The sequence below is a fragment of the Salvia splendens genome, chromosome 2 (genome assembly GCF_004379255.2).
Source record: "Salvia splendens isolate huo1 chromosome 2, SspV2, whole genome shotgun sequence".
In the NCBI taxonomy this organism is placed as follows: Eukaryota; Viridiplantae; Streptophyta; class Magnoliopsida; order Lamiales; family Lamiaceae; genus Salvia; species Salvia splendens.
In genome coordinates, this window is record NC_056033.1 from 25,694,030 (window position 1) to 25,705,006 (window position 10,977).

Below are 10,977 nucleotides of genomic sequence, written 5' to 3' on the forward strand. Positions count from 1 at the left end.
TAAAGAATTTGATTGGTGGGCTGTGGTTTTTGTGGATATTTTTTTGTGTGAATGTTTAAATGATTTGATTTTGATTGTGGCAGTCACCACAGTCCACAGTTGATTCTGGAAGCAAGGCTTATATAGTTATATACTTATTTGTTTAGCCATTATTTCAGCTTTATGTTATTTAGATATAAAAGGAATTTAAATAGTCAATAATAGCTTTATGCTATTTAGATAGAAAAAGAATTTAAATAGTCAATAAACCCTAACCTTTTTTTATAATATATGTCAGTAGTTACTTTATTATTACTTGATTAGTGATTTATTTATGCTAATTATATTTTTATGTTGCAGATTTATAATTGCTAAGGATGGAAAATTCTTCTCCTACAATTAATATGGAGACTCCAAATAGTTCCAATTCTAAGAAGAGACAAAAAACTTCTGAAGTTTGGAATAACTTTACGGTTGAAGAACCCGACAAAAATGGGAAAAATGTCAAGTGCAATCACTGTCTTCAAAGTGGAAATATGAAGGTACGAAAAATGGAACATCCACTTTTAGTCGTCATATGTTGATTTGTAAGAAGAAACTGAATTTTGGTGATTTGAGTGCTATGTTTCTTAATCACGATGGGAAGTTGAGGGTTAAGGATAATGTCATAGATCTAAAAACATGTCGGGATTGGATGATTAAGGTATCAGTTACACATAATCTTCCCTTGAAGTGGGTTGAATATAGCGCAATCAGAGGTTTTTTGAAGTATTTGAACCCGAACATAAGATTTATCTCTAGAAATACTCATGCCTCGGATGTGATGAAATTGTATGAATATGAAAAGGAAAAATTAAAGATAAGATTGAGTAGTGTTCCTGGAATGTTGTGCTTGACTAGTGATCTTTGGACTGCTTGTACTAATTCGGGATACATTTGTTTAACTGCACATTTTGTGGATGAAGAATGTAAACTAAATAGCAAAATACTTGCATTTTGTTCTATGCCTCCTCCACATTCTGCACCTGAATTAGCTCAAAAAATTTCTGATATCTTGATGGATTGGAAGATAGATAGGAAAATCTTTTCTTTGACTTTGGATACTGCTGCGGCTAATAATGTCATGGTGAAATTATTGAAAACACGACTTCAGTTGCAAAACTCATTATTGTGCAATGGGGAATATTTTCATGTGAGATGTTGTGCACATATTTTGAATCTTATTGTACAAGAAGGGCTGAAAGTATCTAGTGATGCTTTAGATAAAGTTAGAGCGAGTATCAAATATGTTAAAGCATCAGAAGCTAGAATGATCAAGTTTAAGGAATGTGCAAGAAAAGTTGATATTGAATTTACTACTTCATTGTGCTTGGACGTGCCTACACGTTGGAATTCCACATATTTGATGCTTGCTAGTGGAATTAAATATCAACGGGCTTTCTCTATGCTTGAATGTGATGATTTAGCTTATAAGCATTGTCCGACAGAAGACGAATGGGAAAGAGGAAAAGTGATGTGTGAATTCTTGGAGCCATTTTATGATATTACTACTTTAATTTCTGGTTCATCCTATCCTACTTCCAACTTGTACTTTATGGAAGTGTGGAATATTGCACGTTTGTTGGAGAAGAATTCTAGAAGTCATGATGAAGTGGTAAAGTCTATGTCTCTTAAGATGCTATCAAAGTTTGAGAAATATTGGGAAGAGTATAGTGACATTCTTTCCATGGGGGCCGTGTTTGATCCAAGAATGAAGCTGAAACTTGTGGAGTATTGTTACTCAACACTTGATCCTCTTTCAAGTGAGGACAAAGTCTATAGGTTGAAGATGAAATTGTATATTCTATACGATGAGTACAAGAAAAAAAGTGATGATGCATCTTTGTCTAAAGTTTCTCAACCTAATGGAAGTTGTAATTCTGAAGTTGGAGAATCTGAATTCATGGAAGGAGTAAGAAGACAAGAAGTAGGAAAATTGAAAATGAATCCTAATGTGTTTGTTGTAAGTATTTTTTTATAAATATTTGTTTAATTTATATTTATATTAATTTCATTTAGTATCACTTTACTTACATTTTGATAATATTGTTATAGGCATATCGGAGTTACAGAGGTGCAACTTCGGAAGCAAAGTCAGCATTGGATGTATATTTGGAAGACATGACGATGGATGAAAATGCTAAACTTGATTTGCTTAAGTATTGGAAAGATCATTCATCCAATTGCCCACAACTTGCTAGGATGGCGTGTGATGTGCTTAGTATTCCTATAACAACGGTAGCATCTGAATCTTCCTTTAGCGTTGGAGCACATATCCTAAACAAATATAGAAATAGACTTCTTTCTGAAAAAGTCCAAGCTCTTATTTGCACACATAATTGGTTGCATGGATATTCTAATGGTAAGATTTTACTTTTGTTATAAAATTTTAAAAATATCAACTATATTTTATTTTAATATTGTAATTCTTTTAGTAGAAGATGAAGATTTTGAAGATGAGGAGGAGGAAGCACATGATCAAGGCAAAGCATCAAAAATTATCGACGTGGAAGAATGAAATTCGGATACTTACGTTTTAGAGTTATTTGTGAAACATGGACTCTTTAAGAGTTTGTAGTTGAACAATTTATCTTTAATTTATGTTATGTAATCTTGGAGTTGTCATAAATATTTTGGATTTTAAATGTTACTTTTTTCATATAAACTGACTTGTATCTTATTTCTATATATATATAATATAATAATTAATTATAAAATATAGATATAGAATTCTTAAAATTTAAATTAGTGTTATAGTTAATTATTTTCTATAAATTTAATTAGCCCGTTGGGCTAGCCTGAAACCCGAAGGTTTAGGGTTAGGGCTGAAAATTTAGAGCCCGATAAAATCTCAGCCCGATAAACCCGCATCCGATAAACCCTAACCCGAATAGGGCTGGCCCGAAACCCGCTGGGCTGGCCCGATTGACATCCCTACTTCTGGCGCTCTGTTCACCTGAATTACCCAACCCCTTTCGTACTGACTGGTACCATTTTCCTGCACACTTTAGCAACTGTTTTGCATATATAATTCAATTAAGCAGGTTATACTGACCAGTAACCAAGGCCTAGAATTCGACTTTTCAAACTGCTCACACTTACCACATGCTTGTCCTCAAGCGTGAAGAACAAACAAAAAGAAATAAGTCGAATTCTAGCCTGGTTACACCCCTGACCGACCATATCCTAAACTAGACTCTAAACTATGATGCAAAGAACAGCACATACACGACGGACAACACATATAAACAGACTCACAAGCACTTAAACACATTGAACGGGCTATATTTTCAACCATCCCTCCCCTTGGGATCAGGTGCAATCCGGCTTTAGACAGCCTTGAACTTCTGCCGCCCCCCTTTTCCTTCCCAGTCAGTATATCTACTCGTCAAGATCACCCAAACTCTCGGCCAAACACCAGATTCGCTCAGTCACTCATTCCTCACTGGGGATGTTAGGACTGTCTTCTCTCAAAATGCTGAACCACAGATGCTTCGGACTCAGATCTCACGTGCGGTTCCTGAAGGGCCTTAAGGCTTGTAACGGGGCTATTGGTTTGTAGTGTTTGGGGTGGATGTTCCTAAGGCTCTAAGGTTCAAAAACTACTACTTTATTTTAATGTAGGGGAACTGTGTGCATTTGGGCTCTTGGTTGTTGCTTCTTTTCGGCTGGACGTTTCCTAAAATTGGGCTCCAACTGGTCAGTAGCTTCTTTGTGGCTTCGCCACCCATATTCCTTCTTCCCTCTTTTTGTGTGGTCAAGTGTTTTCAACCATTTCTTCAACATTTTTTTATATGTGGCTTCGCCACCCTTATTCCTTCTTATTTTTCTTTGGACCTGGAATTTTTCCTGGTCGATTTTCTCCTTGCCCCTCGACTTCTTGTTCCAGTTGGTTTTTCCTGTATGTCCTCCTGGGCAGTCGCCTTCTTGCCTTATGCCTCGCACACACACATTCCCAGTGGCTAGTGGGTTATATCTGGGTATAGATTTGGCTAGAAAGAGGGGTTCTAAGGGATGGTTTTTTTTTATGGGGGTTCCTACTGCCTTCAGGGCTTGCTACACGCGGTCACCTTACCCTAGGCATCATGTGGCAGCCACTCTTTTCTTTTCTAAATTGGTGGAAAGTTGTTCCACTTAGGCTTATAACTCACCATTTAAGAGGGCTTTTGTATCTGGCTCTAAGGATGGGTTTTTCTCTCATACTTGCATCATCTATACTGACTGGGAGATACTAAGGGGTGGTTTCCATTGTCCAGCATGCCTTATCTCCCTCAATTCCCCTCACCGTCAGTTCGAGGCAGTTGAGTTTTAAGTCCATTCATAAACACATATATACAAATCCTAGACCTAAACAAACACTAGCACATAAAGTTAACACATACCACACATATATACATGTCATACTGGCCATTGTCTCTCCCCTCCTTGATGAGCAGATATACTGATTGGGAAGGAAAAAGGGGGGCGGCAGAAGTTCAAGGCTGTCTAAAGCCGGATTGCACCTGATCCCAAAGGGGGATGGCTGAAAATATAGCCCGATCAATGTGTTTAAGTACTTTTGTGTCTATTTATATGTGTTGTCCGTCGTGTATGTGTTGTTCTTTGCGCCATAGTTTAGAGTCTAGTTTAGGATAGGGTCGGTCAAGGGTGTAACGAGGCTAGAATTCGACTTATTTCTTTTTGTTTGTTCTTCACGCTTGAGGTCAAGTATGTGGTAAGTGTGAGCATTTTAATAAGTCGCATTCTAGGCCTTGATTACTGGTCAGTATAACGTGCTTATTGGATTATATATGCAAAACAGTTGCTAAAGTGTGCAGAATTCAGGTGAACAGAGCGCCAGAAGGGTGCAATACTGACTAGGATGCATGCCAAAAAGGCTCGAGATGGAGAAGAAGGATTGCTAGGAAGGATCAACCAAGGGCAGAAGAGTCATTTCACGAAGAGAGTCTACCCTAAAAATCGAGGTCAGACCTCCCTATAAAAGGAAGCCACTTGGAGAGAGAATCATCATCGACATTCACACTTAGTTAGAGTATTCTCTCTCGGTAGATCAGTTCCTTCAGCATCGTACAAGATCTTCTCGTTCTTCGCCACAGCCATGGTTACCTGAAGTTCCTCAGTCCACCGGAGAATTTCCTTCCATCGTTCCAGCCAGTTCATTTCGTAGTCGTAGCAGTTTCATCGCCCGGAGTGGCAAAACAATCTTTACTCGCTTTCCTAGTTAATCTAACTTGTTATCTTTTCGTTGGATCTGTTGCATTTTCAGTACTTGTGATATTTTGAAGTGTTTCGTTTAGATCCAAATGTTTTATGCAATGAAGTCGTTTTTTATGCATCTCTTTCGGTTGAAATCTGTTTCATTTTGCCTAGGTAGCTTAGATCTAGTTGTTGCGGCAATTTCTAAGTGTTAAAGGGCATGATTTCATTTGGAGTTGCTTGATCTGTGATTGTTAGTTAAGTTGTTGTTTAGATTTAACTTCTGAAGTGAGTAAGTGAGAGATCTGAGTTTACGCGATTCTGCCACGTTGCATGTCGTCCAGTATGTGTAGTTCTTGATTTCACTCGTTTAATCTTTAAATTTTAGTGAGTTAATTGTGGATCTGAATTGTGAAGTTGTTGATCTGCAAATGTTAACCATGGAATCTGAGTTTGTTTGATTTTCTGCATTCTTGTTGAAGAAGATAACATCCACATCCAAGTTTGGGACCACCTTTACTTTTTAGTTACTTTTTGCTTTTGTCCTTTGCTTTTCATGCTGGTACCCTACAGACCTGACAGTGCAGACACCAAACCACTACTTATTCTCTGATATTCCGTTTAGCCTTTTATAATAACTATCTACTTTCCACATGTCCCTGAAACATCTTGTCCCCCACTCTCACGTACACAGCCACATGTCGTTCACTTTCACACCACCCAGTCAGTATAGTACCACATTTAATTCCTGTCTAGGTAGAATCTCAACCCAAGCATGGTAGCTAACCAACCTCCCTCCAGACTATCACCACAATTACCCAAAGCGCATCCATCTCTGTGGGATTCGACTAACTCTACTTTAACTATCATTCTACTTTTCTCTCTTACTTTACTTTACCATACCATTCTCATCCTCTCTCTCTTACTTTACTAATTTTATCTTAATTCTCGTGCCATCTCATCCGCTCATATTTTTATGGGACGGATGGAATATCATTTATGGAATATTTCAACTGGGACTCCTAAAAATCGTAAACCGAGACTCCTAAAGTGGAATAGAAGGAGTATAAATTTTATAATAAAATGTGATTGTGAATTAGTTAGTGGAATATGAGATCCGTTATAAAAAATGGTAAAAAGTGGAATCTGGTTGATTTTGTTGGACAAACATAAATAGAAAGATATGACAAATTTCTTGGGACGGATGAATGAAGTACATTCAATTAATTTTTTTTCTTGTTATTTATATTTGGAGACTTTTATATCTGGGATTTCTTGCATTTGTTTGAAGAATTATGAGAACAAATCTATACTACCGTTTGATTCTAATATACAGAAATCCCTAGTTTTTCTAGTGGCATCTTGTAAATTGCACACATGAAAATAAAGAAGAATGCAATCTATTTATATGTGATTAAATAGTTAAAACCAAATATAATTGTGAAGGAGAATTGGTAAATTTTTCATATCACCACAAGTTTTACAAGCATTCTTAAATTCTCTATGTAGATCATGGAAGCAGAAGTGGCTACAGCAGGCATCAAAGTTCTTGTCGAAAAGCTGATCGATGTTTTGAAGGAAGAGTACTCTCAGATTAATGGTCTCAGTGGAGATATCCGAAAACTGCAGAAGACTTTGGAGATGATTGAAGCCTACTTGAGTGGCGCTGAAAATAAGTCTATCACCCAACATGCTGTCAAGATGATGCGAACCATGGCACGCATCGTGTCGTGCGTGATCCATTAGAGTTTTGTATTGTAAAAACTTTTTTTTCCAACGAGTAAAACAGATTATTTTGTCATAATGATGTTATGTTCTTACACTTAATGGTTGTTTTGCTTATTTAAATGTATAAGAAACAAAACAAGTTAAAATCTTTGTTTTAGTAGACCAGTTATGGGCGACGTCAGGGACGGAGCCAGGAAATGATACTAGGAGGGCAAAAATATTAACATACATATAAATAAATATACAAATAATACATATAAATAAATATACAAATAATATATATATATATATATATATATATATTAAAATAACATCGTATATTATTTTAGAGGATGGTAAGCCTACGCGTATGTCAGGAGAGGGGCAAGTAAAAATTATTTTTTTCTAAATTAGGGGGCAAATTAGGTGAATATGTATATATTTAGGTTTTATAATATATATATATATATATATATATATTTACATGGTTATAGAAAAATGAGGTGGGGCATTTGCCCCTTCTCACCATATTATAGATCCGTGCCTGGGCGACGTTCACTTTAAGGTAATGCGGTCAATTCTAAACAAAGGAAAACATTATTTCACAACCTAGATAGACTTTGACTACCTATCGTGAAAGGTTGCAATGTCAGTCCTTATATTTCCAAGCCTTAAAGAAATAAGATGACATTGGTGCAATATAGCACTGAACGGATCTAAAAGCAAGAGAAGTCTTTATGCTATTTAGTGAAAGATGGGGTCTTGATAAAGATCACTTCGTAATCAATATATTTAGCTTTGAGCATAGGTTATTGATTATGCTTTACTTCGATTTATCAAATGGTGCGGGTTTTACGCAACCCAAATATCCTAGTATTTTGGATAGTGGTTATTAATATCCAGCGGTGCTAGGATTGCTATTATGTTGAATTGCACTCTAGGCGAGTCTGGTTTGATAATGTCCTCACGAAGAGCTTGTAATATAGTTTTATTATTTGGAACCTAGCTAGTTGAAATTTTATTATGTGAATAATAAATAAGCATTTCTCGCTAAGTTCACTCTTGGAGTAAATAAGATATCAATTAATTAAGTCAATAACACAAACCCGAATTACTTATAATTTTGCATTTGGATACGTAAGTCAATATTATTAATATAGCGACTGATAATAATATTCTATTTGTGCTTGAATAAGATTGGGTTTAATTTAATTAGTTAAAATCCAAATAGGTATGACGTGCATCCAAACCTCCATAGATTTCTAATAGTGCCCAATATGTACCTTAATAAATAAATGAATAAATGAGAGACAATGTAAACACTGAGAAAAATGTCCCCCTCTCTCTCTTGGGCGGCAATCCCTCTCCCACTCTCTGTGAAATTTATGTCTCTTCTTTATTCAAGTCCTATATATTTTAATAAGATTAGCACAGTTGATATCGAAATATTGTACGAGAATCACTCAGAAGATCTGTGGTCTAGTATTGAAGATCATCACATGGAGAAGTAGGGGACTATCTGTGATTCTTTGGACATTCATCAAGGTAATTAATTCTCTTCGTAGAAAACATGTTTTAAGTTTCAATTAATCAAAAGCATGATTTAATTCAAGTTTTATGCATGATACATGTGATAACTGTGTAAATAGAATTTGTCTAAATAATCTACTAAATAGATCAAACTCTGATTTATTTGTTTTTCCGCTTCAAACCCCATCCATTGGTATCAAAGCATGTTTTTAGGCTTTGATTATTTGGATTTAATTTCGTGTTTATCATGTATGCAAGATGTTTTGATTTCAAAGCATGTTGTTCTGGTCTTTTATATGTAATTATGTATGATGAACTGAAGAACAATTGAATCAAAGAATTTGAATAACTTGTGTATACGAGATGGGCGATTCATCGGCGCTTTCGCTGAGACGGTTCGCTCTACGTGCATTCGAAGTAAGGTTGTCGAAGTAGTGGAGCAAGAGGGTAGCGCGCATACCAACAAGAGCTCGTGTGCCACCGGCGTGAGGCGGAACCTTAGCTTGCACCGCAACCAACATCAACGGAGGGAGCACAATGCGGCTATTAGTCCGAGAACAGGCCGAGATCACCGCGTAGGAATCATAGCCATAGGCGGAAACCCTAAGCCTTGGCACCCTACTGGAAAACGTGCGACGCTAGGCCGAGAGCAGTGCCGCCTCGGGCGAATGTTGCTGGCCGAGAGGAGCTCGCCGGCGAAGGCTCTTCTCACCTTCCCAACGATGTTCCATTTTTTTTTGGTTGTCACAATCAAAATGACTCATTACTAAAAATAAAAACACATCTCTCATACTTTATTCTCTCATACTTTATTCTCTCTTCTATTTTCTACTCTCTCCATTCTAACGTAAAATAAAACTACATAAAATCTAGATTTGGATCCCTTATTCAGCCACAATAGGGGATGCTATTACATAGAAACAAATATTATATATTCATAAATTATAATATTAAAATATATTTTTTTATATAAAATAATATGATGTGAATAACAGCATTCCTTGTTGTGGTTGAATGGAAAGTCGAATCCTAACCCAAAATGTCATATCGACCAAGTATAGGATAATCTTCCGCATGACTAAGAGTACCAATCTTCTACATAATGAAAATAATGACAACTCATCTTCTTCATCATTTAATTAAGCTGGAATCTATCACTAATGATAAACTGACACTCTGGTCAAAGTTCATACGAAGTTCATGAAATTATATTTCGGTGCTAGTAACCTTTATACTTCCTTCGTCCTCTAAAAATAAAAACTTTTGAAACGGAAAAAATTTAAATCAAAATTAGTAAAGAGAGAGAGAAAAAAAAAGTATATTAGTACAAAATGGATCTCACCTCATTAGAGAGAAAATTTTCCTTAAAGAAAAAGTTTCTATATTTAGAGGACAGACAAAAATGTATAGAGTTTCTACTTTTGACAGACCAAAAATGAAAGAGTTTCTATTTTTAGGGGACAGGGGGAGTAAATTGTTCTTGACTCAATTGCATACTACTTCCTCTATCCCATCCAAAATGACTCACTTTCCTTTTTAGTTTATCCCACTCAAAATAACTCATTACTAAAAACAAAAACATCTTTATCTCTACTTTATTCACTCTCACTCATTACTAAAAACAAAAACCTCTTTTATCTCTACTTTATTCACTCTCTCTTACTTTATTCTCTCTACCTAACATACAAATAAAATTGTATAAAATCTCCAAGCACCCAAAGGAAGGGTCATCTTCAACGGATTTCTCACGTCTTCGCGTTTTTCCGTCTTTTGTTTGGTCCTTTTCTATGTATTTCCTTAAGAATTTGAAAGGAACTTCCTTTTTTCCATAATTGACACCATATAAAACCTAAAAAGGGAATTCATGCCATGTGTTAATATGAATTTTGACTCTTGGCATCAATCGTATGGATTTGTTCGTTTCCAACTCCTTTTATGTGTGAATGTGTTGTATTTCATTTTTTTTTTCGAACACAGTGATTTTCTTGGTAGATTGAATCGAACTTTTTATACATAATTGTGGTGCATAAAGGAATCACTTGAGCGTACAGGGGGGAATTTTGCTTACTTGAATGAACCAAACAAATGAAATACTCAAATTCTACTGTAACTAAAACACACAAACCAAACAAGAGTTCCAGATATCAAAAACAAGCTTTGCAAAACCATGTTCTCCCTTTTCTTGCAAATTTATATAAGGTCAAACCAAACAATCCCTAATAGACACTATTCAAATTTTATTCAATAATTATGCATCCACAAGTCGGACGAAATAGATTCAAGATAGTGTACTAATATAAACAAGTGTTATTATAAATACTGTAAACTCTCATTTTAACAATTTCATGGATTCAAAACAACTGATTAACTTCAAATTAAAATACAAGCGATGTAAGATGATGGTTTAAACAAGTGTTACACAGTGTGTACACTAATATTATCAATTTCCTATTCAAAATACTGGATAAATTCATACTTTCATTCCCTAAATCAGGATGAACCGAAATGAATAAGTGAATTGCATTA

The 10,977-nt window shown here is 35.6% G+C and overlaps 1 protein-coding gene across 1 annotated transcript; it reads left to right on the forward strand.

The window, feature by feature from the left end:
• Positions 1 to 556: 556 nt before the first annotated feature.
• Positions 557 to 6,960, forward strand: LOC121776971 (zinc finger BED domain-containing protein RICESLEEPER 2-like). The gene is made up of 3 exons (XM_042174109.1): positions 557 to 1,981; positions 2,074 to 2,256; positions 6,724 to 6,960. The coding sequence occupies exons 1-3, from the start codon at positions 557 to 559 to the stop codon at positions 6,958 to 6,960; spliced, it is 1,845 nt and encodes a 614-aa protein (XP_042030043.1).
• Positions 6,961 to 10,977: the final 4,017 nt, after the last annotated feature.